At 35.6% G+C, this 13,986-nt stretch overlaps 1 protein-coding gene and 2 gene segments (V, D, J or C); all 3 read left to right on the top strand.

The window, feature by feature from the left end:
- Positions 1-4,534: 4,534 nt before the first annotated feature.
- Positions 4,535-4,976, top strand: LOC113047666 (Ig heavy chain V region 5A-like). The segment is given in 2 exon segments: positions 4,535-4,577; positions 4,669-4,976. Coding segments are annotated over 2 exon segments (351 nt in total).
- Positions 4,977-5,711: 735 nt separating this feature from the next.
- Positions 5,712-8,178, top strand: LOC113047238 (uncharacterized). Its single transcript, XM_026208576.1, has 2 exons — positions 5,712-6,142; positions 7,006-8,178. The coding sequence occupies exons 1-2, from the start codon at positions 5,791-5,793 to the stop codon at positions 8,100-8,102; spliced, it is 1,449 nt and encodes a 482-aa protein (XP_026064361.1). The 5' UTR covers positions 5,712-5,790; the 3' UTR covers positions 8,103-8,178.
- A 3,360-nt stretch (positions 8,179-11,538) lies between these two features.
- Positions 11,539-12,085, top strand: LOC113047665 (Ig heavy chain V region 5A-like). The segment is given in 2 exon segments: positions 11,539-11,617; positions 11,702-12,085. Coding segments are annotated over 2 exon segments (402 nt in total).
- The last annotated feature ends 1,901 nt before the right edge of the window (positions 12,086-13,986 follow it).

Raw genomic sequence — 13,986 nt, 5'->3', positions numbered from 1 at the left:
AGATTCTGTGTACTGTTTTTAGGTACAATAAGTAATATCTCTGTCTTATCCAAATTTAATAGGAGACAATTATTGGTCATACAGTATTTTACATTTTTAACACACTCTGTTAGCTTACATAATTTAGAAGTTTCATCTCGTCTCGTTGAGTAGTAACAGTGGAAACTAATCCTGTATTTTCTAATATTATTACCAAGGGGCAACATATATATTGAAAATAGCAGAGGACCTAGCACAGATCCTTGTGGCACTCCATATGTTAGGGTGATAAATAAGATGATTCCCAATTTAAATAAACAAAATGGTAGCGATCGGACAGGTCTAAACCATCTTAGAGCCTGCCCTTGAATACCTGTATAGTTTTGTAAATGATCTATGGTGTCAGACGCAGCACAAAGATCAAGTAAAACTAGCAATGAGATGCAGCCTTGATCTAATTCAAGAAGCAAGTCATTTGTAATTTAAACAAACGCAGTTTCTGTGCTATGGTGGGGCTTGAAACCTGACTGAAATTCTTCATACATATAATTTTTTTTTGCAGGCAGGAGGGCAAATGAGCAGACACAACTTTCTCAAAAATTTTATACATAAATGGATGATTTGAAATAGGCCTATAATTTGCCAGTTCACAAGGATCTAGTTGTGTTTTCTTAAGCCTAAGTAGTTACTGTACAAACAACTACCATTTTTCTCCAAAATGACACACATTTCAGATAAGATGTTTTGTCACATAACAAAGGATGCCTTGAATGTCATGAAAATGACAATAACAAATTTTTGACCAAAAATGCAGTTACTGCCTTTTTGCTTTGTAGGGCAGTATAGCTGGACATACTGTTTTCCACGCAATTCTAAAATCTTCCAAGTTAGTTTTTCTTAATTTGGCTCAAGACTACGAGTTTCTTTCTTGAGAGAGTGAGTATTACTGTTATATCATGGCACAGTATGTTTTTAACCTTTTCAGTTTGATGGAGGCAACAGCTTATAATGTATTAGAGAAGACAGTGCCCATGTTGCCAGTCTTTTCATTAAGTTCATTTGTATTTATGGGTACACAGAGCAGTTGAGATAAATCAGGCAGGTTATTAGTGAATCTGTCTTTGGTGGCCGGGGACAATAATTCTGCTCAGACGGTAATGCAGAGCCATATAGTTAATATCAGTGATACGCAGCATGCACAATACAAGAAAATAGTCCGTAATATCATCACTTTGAGGTACGATATCTAAATCAGTAAGATTGATTCCATGCGATATAATTAAATCTAGTGAATGATTGAAACAATGAGTGGGCCCAGTTACATTTTACTTGACTCCAAAAGAGTTTATTAGGTCATTAAACACAAGTCCTAATGCATCAGATAATTATCACTTTATCAACAGTTACCAAAAGGTCTGAGAGGAAATCTGCAAATTATTTTAGGAATTCTGTATACACAGTACCCAGAGCAAGAGACAAAATATATTTCTTTTGCATATTTGAGAGTGTAACATTAAGCAATATTCTGCAATTTCATATTTTATAATAATTTTATTCTAATTTCATATAAAAAGCAATTATATTAAAAACCATTAAACAACATAGAATAAAAAGTAATGTAACACAAAGATATATCTCTAAAAATAGCAAAAACAAAGCAATTCAAATGAGTTAAACCTATATCCTGTTTTCTGGGTAACATTGAGAATATCACTATATATTGTTGCAACACCTCCACCACGACCAGTCTGACGTGGCTCATGCTTATAACAGTAGTTTAGTGGAGTAGACTCATTTAGACCAATATAATAATTTGGTTTTAGCCAGGTTTCAGTCAAGCAGAGTATATCAAAACTATTATCTGAGATCATTTCATTTACAATAACTGCTTTGGGTGTGAGTGATCTAATGTTTATAAGCCAAAATTTTAAGACCTTTTTTTTTTTTGCACATTTATTTTTTATTTATTTTTCTGGTTTAATCACGATAAGATTTTTTTCTAGATCCTAGATTAAATTTATATTTTGACCTCACTATTCAGGGAACAGACACAGTCTTAATAGATTGGACAGAGCAAGTACTTCTATCATTTGGAACAAAAGTCATAATAAAAGTTATTTGAGAATTGGCTTGCTATAGTCATATGGAGTAAAGATTCCTGGAGATGTCGTCAGAGAGCAGCTCCGCTCCGACTCTGCTGGGGTGCAAGCCATCAGCACGAAAAGATTAAACAAATAGTATAAACAAATATAAAGTAAACAAATAGCTGTTGCTGTTCTTTACACCATGACAATAACAATTCATTTAAAGCTATAAGTCTACTGAACTTTTTGTGTCCTCGTCGATACGTGGGCAGTGGTCCTGACACGATGATTGTCGGCGCTGTGGGCGATGACTAGCAACGAAGGACATAAATTAAGAGAATATAAAATATATATTTTTTTGTGTTCCAAAAATTAGCAGAGTTTGTATGGGTCTGGAACAACATGGGGGAGAGTACATTTTAATTTTTAGGTGAAATAACCCTTTAAAGAGCAGCACTCCACGTACATGAGAATATATGAGTGAATGTCATGACTGTTTTAATGTTTCAGTAAAGAAGTAGTTTTCTGAAAGCAATATATTTATTCAAACAATATGTAATGCCCTCACACTAGTGCTGCCATTATAGCATTCTGGAGCTCTGTGGACCCGAGACATTAAACATAAAACCAGTTATTTACCTGTCCTTAAGGATGTGAATACACCTCTATCTGAAAATGGATAGTTTGATTAAATGTTTTCTTTTTTCAAAATGTCTTTCTCTTTTAAGGCCACAGATGAAGAACAGGTGGTGACTGGGATGAATACTGGTCAAAGAAGAGAACGTCCTTTCCTCTAAACTGACGCAACAGTGGTTTTAAAGGAGGACACTGCTCTGGATGATGTAGAAGATGTCACATACTGTTCTGATGGGTCTTCTTCATGACTACATCAGTTATTCTGAAGAGATCATGAAAAAATTGACAGTGATGCATGATCTGTATTCATGGACTATGAAACAAACTGTAAGTATATAATTTGTAAAAACACAATGTCAAATGCTTGTTCGGTGTTATTTAGTAGAAGAGTTTACACTGTCATTCATACACATGCTCACATTCTTTCACACTCACATGCATCTGTTAAATGTTATTATATAAGTGTTAATTTTGTGGTTTATTTGTGAACTGTCATGCCAGAATAGTTCATAAAGAACTTAACTAATTGTACATTCATTGTATAATAGTGATTTTGTATATTTTTATACAATATATAAAATTTACCAATAAAAGTCAAATTTGATCTTAAAAGTTATATTCAACAAATGTTCAATGCTTTATTTGTGAACTCTGTAGCTGTTAATGCCATACTTTTCTGCATTTTTTCTGAGATGCATTTTACTTTTTGACTGTTTTCTCGTTTTTAATAAATATTTACCTTTTTATAGTTATTATTTGTGTGTAAAAGTGATTTTAAAATGAGCAAGATTTGTAGGTTTAACACCTCAATTTGGATTAATTTTAGCCTGGCAATGTAGTAATTTTAAACCATAAAAAAGGTTCGTCCCTTTTTGACCCAGCGATGGGTTGTCAAAATAACCCAAATTGGGTTGTTTTCAACCCAGCAGTTTGTAGAGTGTATGTTCACTGGGAGTTACATTGTCAAAGTAAATTTACAGACTTAACAAAACCATTCAGATATATAATACTGAAATATGCTGAATAGCATGCTAAATATTTCTCCACAAAAAGCAGCTTGTTCTCACTCGTCTCAAACCATGATCTCTTAATCTCTCTGGTTGTTGCAGCTGCTGGCAGCTGTTTCTCAGCTGAAGTCTTCATACATAGCTTCTTTAGAGACGCTTCATGTGGCCTTCAGGTGCCTTACTGTGCCCAGAAATGGACAAATGCCTGATTAAACTATCAGTAACATGCAATAACATTTACAGTTACTTCTTTTTCTGAGAATTAAAAAATAAAAATAAACTACTGTAGGCCTAAACAGAACATGTGAGCTGCGTCAATCGTGCATAAATAAAATTAGTGCCTTAAAATGATTTTGTGTTAAACTCATTATTATGGCATTCATTTTGACAGCCCTACTTGAAATAAAATACATTTTAACCAAAGTAAAATAAAATAGAAAAAAGTACACTTTTTTACAGCTAGTCCACATTTCTGAATTAAACGCCCTATATGTTTTAATATAAGCAATACATTTTTTTTTTTTTGTGTTTAGCTTGTGTTTACATTTTTTTTTATTACTTACAGTCACAATGTCTGCAGACTGTTTACATTTCTGTTCATTGACTCTATCCCTGAAAATAATGACCTCAATAAATTCAAAACTGAAAGCTTTTTAAATCATGTCCAGGACAATGTGATGCATGTGAAGTTCATAAGCTCTGTGCGATTATGTAAATCTCCTGTTGCATATTTAAACAGCAGGCATGAGTCAGTTTACACATTCATCTGATCACTAGAGGGAGTGAAGAATCACTTCAGTTCAGTCAAACTGTGCTGAGAAACAAACCATGATCTCTTTATCTTTAGTGCTGCTTCTGGCAGTCATATCCTGTAAGTTTAGTCTGTTTTCTGTGTGATACATCATTTTGTTGATTACAAGATCATGATCTCTTATTAACAGGTATTATTTGATTTGATAAAGGTATTGATTCATATGAACTCACTCAGCCTGAGTCTCTGACTGTCCGTCCTGATGCCACTCTCACTATCAACTGTAAAGTCTCATATTCAGTTACAAGTGAGGAAACAGGCTGGATTCGTCAACCTGCAGGAAAAGCTCTGGAGTGGATTGGAGTCATCTGGAGTAATGGAGTCTTGTACTACAAGGATTCTCTGAAAAGCAAGTTCAGTATCAGCAGAGACACTTCCAGTAACACAATAACACTGCAAGGAAACAATATGCGAGCTGAAGACACAGCTGTGTATTATTGTGCCAAAGAAACACAGTGACAGACACCTACAGACTCCCTGTACAAAAACACCATAATCATATCACAAATTAAGTGTTTCTGACAATTTTCCAAAGTCTAATCACTAAAAATAAATTTAACCTAAATAAAGAAACCAATAAAACTCAACAATCATAATTTTTTTGCAGTACTTCACCCCTGCTATTTGCTAGCTATTTACAATATGTGGAAGATATGATTTATAGGACATATTGTTATTTACCAGTAGCCTTGATTACTTCATAAGCATCACAGTAATATTTGGATCTACTGAATAAACATTAAAAAGTGCATGACATTTACTGAAGAGTTCAGAGAACAGTAATTCACAGATTTGAGAAAGTCCCAGAACTACGGAAATTGTTAAAATGTAAAAAAATATAGAACTTGTGAGCATTCGTATTCAAGTATGTTTGAAAAAATATATAGATATAATGTAAAAAAAAAAAAAAAAAAAAGAAACACGACAGATAATGGAAATTAAATGACAAAATATTATGGTAATTTAATATTCAATAGTGTTCTCACTAACAGTGGCTTATTTTTTTATTATTAAAGCTCCACCTAAATGTAAATGATATTACAGACAGTATTTCTACCAGCAGTGTTCAATGAGATTGTAGCAGTTAACCTTCCTGCATCATTTGAAATGGCAGACTTTTCATTCTTATTTTTTCTCCTGATGTGCTTTACTAGTATGTATAGACCTTTTTCTTCGCTTGTCCATGGAGGGCGCCATAGCGGCGAGTGACTTCCTGTGGGATGCTTCGAACTTCCGTTAATCCGTTTACCAACTGTCAAGTTACGTTAGTGTAATGGCGAATCGCGGAGGCTCTGGGAAATTTTGTGCTGCTAAAGGCTGTCACAACAGCTATAGGAAGCTCAAAAATTTTCTTGATCAAGAGTGTTATGATCACAAGCCAACAATAAGAGCAGAATGTAAATGCCCAAGACCATTTAAATTGCACAAGATGCCATCCGACGACGACGGTAAAAGACATTGGCTCGCAGCACTTAATTTGAAATGCCCGCCTCGTAACGTCCATGTATGCTCATTCCACTTTGTGGACAGACAACCAACGACAGAAAATCCATATCCTGAACTTTGGCTTGGATATGATCGTCCATTAAGTAAGAAGAGAAGACGACGAACGTGGCCGGACGAAGGTGAGAATATTTACGTTATTTACACGGCTAACGTGCTATTAGGTCTGCACAATTAATGGAAAAGATGCAGCTTATGATACAATCATTTTAGTATGTAAGAAGACCAAGTTCTCATGATGTGTATTTAAACATTTTTAAGAGACCAGCGTTTCATTCAGCATTTAAGTGTATTCAATATTTAATATCTATTCAGCATTAATGTATGTGTTATGAAAACTAAATTTTGTTGCAGTAGTTTCAGTGTTATCAAATATGATAATCACAAAATGAGCACTGGTTTATAAAACATATTTATAGAATCGGCTCATTAATTGAATTATTCTGACTCATGTATATATTTGATTATTTTACCAGCTGTAAATGTATAGGACCTTAAGGCTTGGTTTTACAGACAGGGCTTAAACTAAGCCAGGATTGGGCCATAGTTCAATCAGGACTTTAAAGTTTTTTTATTTTATTTTATTTTTTATAAACGCGCCTTAGAAATTACATTACTGGTAAGCATCTTGAGACAAAACAAAGGCACTGATATCAGTGTTTCAGTGTCAGTTTCTTTCAGTGTAGAGTTCACCATATTGCAGCTCAAAATCACAACATTTAACAAAATAATACCTAAAAGTAGTTGTTCATAAACTCATTTTGGTTTACAAAATTTGGAAAGTCAGCATTTTGTCTTTCATACAATGCCAATTAAAAGTGTGTTAGTGCTAAACCAAAATTCTTCATTTTATATCCTAAAATTAATTAGTTAATACATTTTTTGTAATTAACCATTTTCTAAAAATAGAAACTCACCCTGTACCATATAATAACCCATATGATTTTAGATGCTTCACTGTATAATGCCTTTTCTGTATTTACAGGAGCTGGTGTTAACCCAGAGCAGCATGGAATGGATGAAATGAAACCTGTAGAAGAGAGTCTTGCATCTGTCCCCAGTCCCAAGCAAACAGATGTTGATGACAGCAGCTGTACATCAAAAACCTTTACCTCTGTTGGAACACAGTGGGAAGACCACATCTTCGAGGAGCATTGTTATATTAAGAGACAACACAGTATAACTTATGTAAACCAGTCAACGCAGTGCGATACATTCAAGCCTCTAACTCTGATGAATGACTATGACTCAAATCTCTACACTGGGCTCCCTCTCCACACATTTCATACCCTTGTAGCTGTTCTGCGTCCCCATGAGAATCTGGCTTACCAGACTGAAATTGAACAGCAAATCTTGCTCACACTAATGAAGCTGAAATTAAACCTGTTGATAGAAGATCTTGCCATTCGATTCTGTATATCAGTGAGTCAAGTGAGCAGGATAATTTCTTTTTGGATTGACACCATGGCTGCAGTCTTGAAGGAACTGATACCATGGCTCCCCAAAGAAACAATCAGGGCCACAACACCAGAGGCATACAAGCAACATTACCCTAATGTTACCTGTATCTTAGACTGCAGTGAAAGTGAAGTCCAAAGACCAGGGAACCTAGACTCAAGGTCTGAATCATACAGCCACTACTATGCTTGCAACACCATCAAGTATTTAGTGGCTATTGCACCATGTGGTCTAGTAATGTTTATATCTGCAGCATATGGGGGACGCTGTAGTGACAAATTCATCACGTGTGATTCTGGCATTCTCGAATACCTCCATCCAGGAGATGAAGTGATGGTGGACAGGGGTTTTTTGATTAGAGACTTGTTGTTTGAAAGAAAAGTCAATATGATAATTCCTCACTTTGCCAACAAAATGCAGCTAACAGAAGAAAAAGTCACATGTAGCCGAAGGATTGCAAATGTAAGGATACATGTTGAACGTGCAATTAGGAGACTGAAAGTATACAAGGTGTTATCACAAACCTTGCCTATCACCCTTATGCCAAAGATAGATAAAATTCTGCGTATATGTGCAGCTTTAGTGAATTTGCGTGGTGATATGATCCGTGAAGCAGATAAATAAGTTATTTTAAAATGAAATGTTGTCTTCATTAACTCTCCCTCATGATTTATTTTGGAGAATGTTGGTTACCAGACAGTTGATAGTAATCAGACTTCCATAGTCTTTTTTTTCCACTATGAAGTCAATGGTTACCATCAACTGTACCAACATTCTCCAAAATAAATCAATGTTCATCAGAAGAAAAAAAAAACTATACAAGTTTGGACTGACATGACGGTGAGAAAATAATGACAAGATTTTCATTTCTGGATTAACTTTTCATCTGATGCTCACACTGCTGCATTAGTCATGTACATATATGTATAAATGTGTTTAATAACAATACTTGACATTGGAACTTCTCAAAAATCCATCTCAGTGTGTATTCTGTTTCCTTGTGCTATGTACATATATACACTTTAATCTAATAAAAATAAATTACACACAAGACTTTCCAAGTGTAAACCCTGTAAACAAGAAAATATCAAATACATAAAAAAAAATTGAAACTTGCCTTGACACAATAAAAATAATTTCTCCTCCATGTCAGCATCTGTACAGTTTTTAAAACGGTTAATCTTTGTTCACCAGTAGGTTAAGCCTTTTTGACTATATGTAAGTATTTGTCATTCAGTTTGAGTCGTCCAGCAGTGAATTCATCCACTACTCTAGGAAGCATCACTGAGAAGTAAAAGCCTCTTAGTCGAGTAACCTGGTCTGTTAAATACTCTGCATCGTATGGTACATTTATCAGAATGTGTTCCTTTGGAGACCAGACAAACAGTTTTGCCATTCTCAGCCCTGTACAAAACATGCCTAATTGAATTTGCCTGTAGAAGCCCCTGACTCCGTTCTTCTGTAATTCAGGCTTGCCATCAACCAATTTGATGTCACTATTATTTATGGTGAAATGGTCTGCTAGAGAGGTGGTGTTGTTCTTGGGAACGGGACACTTTATTTCCAGTAGTTCCATACCATTTATTATGCCATCAGGGCTTGCAGACAGCCATGGTTCTGCCAGGCTGACCCTGATACCTGAGTGGGAGACCTGTAGACCTTTTTCTACCAGAAAGCTACAAGCTATTGCCTCTTTCTCATTTCCATACTTTGTAGCCGCATTACCCCGAAAGGTAGGAAAGAGATGCTCTCTCATGAATTTATCAGGATTTGTTGTTGCTCGCACTGGTACACTTTTAGCTGAACTAGCAGTGATCCTAGGCTGTCTTGCACTATGCCACACCTCTGACAAACTCTGATTTTGTGTTTGCATCTCCAATTCAGCTGCCTGGTCAAAGTTCAGTTCTATGTATTTGCTGTAAAATGCTTTACATTTACAGCAAGTCAAAGTCTCTCCATGTGGCTGGTGGACTTCTAAGCTCTCAGTGTCATCTCCTTGCACTGATACACTGGCAGTGTAGCATTTTTCCAAAAGACTGTTTTTTAATTCAAAAAGTGGTTTTGTGGCTGAAGAACTGACTCTCTCCCTGAAGTCTTGATGTGTGTCATAGCTTGGTGTAGATGGTAGCCTTTCTCCCTCCCTTGTTGAAGAGGCACCATGTACATCCTCAGCTTTGTGACGTCTAAAGGTCATCTGACTGATTCTTTTCTGTTCAAGGTTTCTTCTGGTTCCTGCATTCCACCTACACTGCTCATCAGTGCAAGATAGCCCTGTCATACCACTGACCACTGCATTTTGCACCTTTCAAAAACCAGAACATATTGTTTACTTTATTATTAACAATACATTACCATAAGCACTTTTTTTAGAGCTAAACAATTTAGTTATAACTGAAATGTATAACTGGTTAAATATTGCTCTAAAAATAAGTCTTTACATTTTATCACGCAGTCAGTCCTTGTAGTGGACAGGTGTTTTGCCATATTATTACCCCCTAGTATTGTTAGGTTTGCGTTTAGCTACATTAGAAGTTTTGCTGTATTTATAAATACCCACCTTCCACAACACAGCAGCAGCATGACTACAAGACCTGCCAGGACCAGCTACACAGGAGCATCCAGCTGTTTCCACTACTCCGTTATTTTGTAACATAACCCACGCGATGTGATTTGGTTTATTAATAGCCTGACTCGGCTCTACCTCCGCTTTCAGTAATGTGAACTGCTGATGTTTATGGCAAAGAATTCGTCCAATTTTGTTACTGTGTAGATAACTGTATGCTTTGGTACTTTTATAATTTCTAAGTTCCTCGCCATCCACGCCCTCAGACAAAACAAGATAATTGAATATGTCAACATATGTGACTGCTGGCCATTGTTTCATATCATCAAACCAGGAGGTGGCGCTGGTCAACTTCGTAGGATGTGGAACAGACAAAGTTACATTGTTTACGGTTTTTGTTAAATAGCCTTGGCCATGCTGCCACCGCGAACTAATGTTACCGTTGCTTGTTGACATTATGGACGTTAAAAGTAAGTAAAACCGATTACAACTGTGGTTTCAGAGCGGTCCAAAAACGCTGTAAACGGCTAATTAAACGCATCTAGTTGCGAACCGGAAGTTCGAAGCATCCTACATACGCATACGCGCAAAGCATAATGGGTAATTTCGCGTTCCATGAAAAAGGTCTATAGACAGTCTGTTTGTCTGTGTAATAATATTTAATTCTGGCTTCAGATTTCATTAATAGATTAATAGATGTACTGTATATATGATAATGCTGACAGGCCATTATATAATTTTGTTTTAGGTGTTAACGGTCAGAGCTTGGAGTCCATCCCATCAAGTCCTGTCACCAAAAAGCCTGGAGAAACTCTGAATCTCTCATGTAAAGGATCTGGATTTGATTTTGGACAGTACGGCATGCACTGGATCAGACAGTCAGCAGGACAAACATTCATCTGGATAGGGGTTATCTGGTATGACGCCAGTAAAACAGTGTATGCTAAAAGTGTAGAGGGACGAATAGAGATCACTAGAGACAATCCAAACAGCATGGTGTACCTGAAACTCTCTGGTCTGACAACAGAAGATACAGCTGTATATTACTGTGCAGGATACACACAATGATGTAGAAGAGCACTGAGCTGTACAAAAACAAGTCAGGAAAGAAAATGAGATTAAAAATAATAAATTAATAACAACAGTAACAGCAGATGGCGCTGCAGCACAAGACAACTCTGAGTCAAAGAAACAGACCAAAGACATCTTATCCTAGAGGATGATATGCTGGCCAATATTTACCTATATTTACCTTGAATATAAGCTATTTAAATGCCATGATTGCTGATACATATGCCATGAATGACCATTAGTGAATATATAAGAAAACAAAAACAAATATCAAGTTGATTTAAATGTATTATATTGTTAATGTCAAGGAGGTCAATGCTGTCTTCTAAAAGAAAAGAAATGTAGATACTTATTTACTGGGTTGCATATGCAGTATTGTATGCAAATATATCTCTCCTCCTCTTTATTTGAGTTTTAAGATGAAGAGGAGCAGCTTGTTCTCACTCGTCTCAAACCATGATCTCTTCATCTCTCTGGTTGTTGCTGCTGCTGGCAGCTGTTTCTCGTAAGTCTTTACAGCTTCTTTAGAGATACTTCATATTAAAACACTCAAGGTTATACATAATATTGACCATATTTTCCCTCTCAGGTGTCCACTGTGTTGAACTGATCCAGACTGATTCTATGGTCTTAAGTCCTGGTCAGGTTTTGACACTGTCCTGTAAACTCTCTGGATATACAGTGTCTGACAGCAGCTACTGCACTGGCTTCATTCGGCAGCCTGCAGGAAAAGCTCTGGAATGGGTTGGATACATATGTGGTAGCGGTAACACATATTACAGTGATAAACTGAAAAGTAGATTTCAAGTCTCCAGAGATTCTTCCAGCAACACAGTGACTCTTCAAGGACAGAATATGCAGACTGAGGACACATCTGTGTATTACTGCGCCAGACTCACAGTGACACAGAGCAGCTACTGTCTTGTTCAAAAACCACTCTAACACTCGGCACACAAATAAACAGCTTTATGCTATCCTCACTAATAATAATTACTGATTCAGTTCAGATGCAGATTAAATACTCATAAATGCTCATTAAGTATTAAGAAAAATGACCCAGATATTAGTGTACTTTCTTTATAAAAAATGTACAATATTGTTAATAAAGTTATAAAATATAATTATTTTTCATTATTTCAGATAGTGAAGTCTATTTTTATGGTTTAAAAATCTTTCACACAGTCTAGATATTATTAAATGAAAAAATTAGTTATAAATGTTGGTATTGTCATAGTAAAGAGCAGTTTTGTAGTTTAATAGTTAGAATGTTATAAGTTAATTTGATTAAGGAGCAAATCATTTAAATCAAATCTGATTAAAGTTTAAGTTGTACCACAAAATCTACTGGAACCTGCAACCTGGAAAAGCACTGGTGTGGATGGGCCGTATTTGGAGTAGCGGACAAGGACAAGACTATGCCAAAAGTTTTAAGGGATGAATAGAAATTAGAGACAGTTAAAGAAAACATGGTGTATCTCAAACTGTCTGACTGACAGAAGAGGACTCAGCTGTGTATGTCTGTGCAAGACAAGCACAGTGTTGTACAAATAAACTTGTGGTGTAAAACTGCAGTTCTCATCTGTCACAAGATAAAATTAATATCACAAACATTATAGTTTATATTAGGCTTGGAGTGAATAAAAACTAAATAAAGACTCTAGCTTTAAATATTTTAATCAAACATCGAAAGATCAGATCAATGTAATAGATATTAATAAGCGCTGGATTCTGGTTATCTTCTGTGTAAGTGTAAACGATAATCTCAGTAATCTTTCATCATTTCCTCATTATGCATATTCAAAAGAATCTATGACAGGCTGCAAGTATTAATATCCTGCTGAACCGAATTAAGCTGTAGAGTCATAAACATTCACAAGATGAAGAATATACCCGCATTACTAATATTGTTCAACTTAAACTGTGAGTTAATAAAGTGTGTGAGACAGAGAGACAGACAAGAGCCTTGAAATCACCAGAGATGAAAAGCATGATGTATCTGAAACTGTCTGGACTGACAGAAGAGGACTCACAGTGATACTAATGTATGTGGCAATGATTCAAAAACTGGTCTAGACCCACTTTTACTGTAAAACTGCAGTTCTCTTCTGTGTCAGTAGGTTACAGTCGAACACTAGAAGTTGTCCACTACACAGTGACACACAATCACAGAAACACAGCGACTCATACAGTCAAAATATTTGTTTTAAACTTTTCAAAACTTAAAAAGACAGTCAAGATTCATATTAATTTCACAAACACACTTATTCACTCTAATAAATCTAATAAGTGTTATGAATCTTTAAATGCATGGAAACTATATAAGCTTTGTTTATGTGTGTACATGCAATATAATGCACACATAAGGTCCCTTTTTCAGTCAAGTCTAGCGCTGGATCAACACAAAAGTGAATTCATTCTGTAGCATAGCATCAAAGAGCTTTAACCATTTAATACTCTGTGTGTGAAAAGGTAAATGTTAGTATACTTCTCGTGAACAAACATTCAATGATAAGACACATATGTACAGATGAATGCAATGTTTAATAATAAGCAGCACACAAAACAAGAAGATAATACATTTTATGCAAAACTAAAGAAGATTGCATCATATAGCTGTTCATGTAGCCAGAGCTGCAAGTTTTGCTATTGATGTTTCATTGTAATGACTGTTTCTTGGGTTATAGCACTGTCAACCCTTCAGTAGACCCCTATACTGACATTAAATCTGAATTATGGGTGAGTATGTCATGCTCATATGATGTGGTAAAACATTGTGTGCTTGTTTTTATACTTTTCCTATATAATGACAAATAAAGCAAAGTATGTAAACCTCATACATAACCTCACATCTGTTGTGTGTGTATACTTTCTAAG

Source organism: Carassius auratus, chromosome 28, assembly GCF_003368295.1.
Source record: "Carassius auratus strain Wakin chromosome 28, ASM336829v1, whole genome shotgun sequence".
Classification (NCBI taxonomy): Eukaryota; Metazoa; Chordata; class Actinopteri; order Cypriniformes; family Cyprinidae; genus Carassius; species Carassius auratus.
The sequence above is the reverse complement of the archived record's forward strand: the minus strand, read 5'-3'. Positions and strand labels throughout refer to the sequence as shown.

Excerpts from the sequence above, each read along its gene's own strand:
- LOC113047238 (XM_026208576.1), top strand. The coding sequence starts at position 5,791 with ATGGCGAATCGCGGAGGCTCTGGGAAATTTTGTGCTGCTAAAGGCTGT. Across the intron at positions 6,143-7,005 it reads ACGAACGTGGCCGGACGAAG|GAGCTGGTGTTAACCCAGAG; the intron begins GTGAGAATATTT and ends CTGTATTTACAG.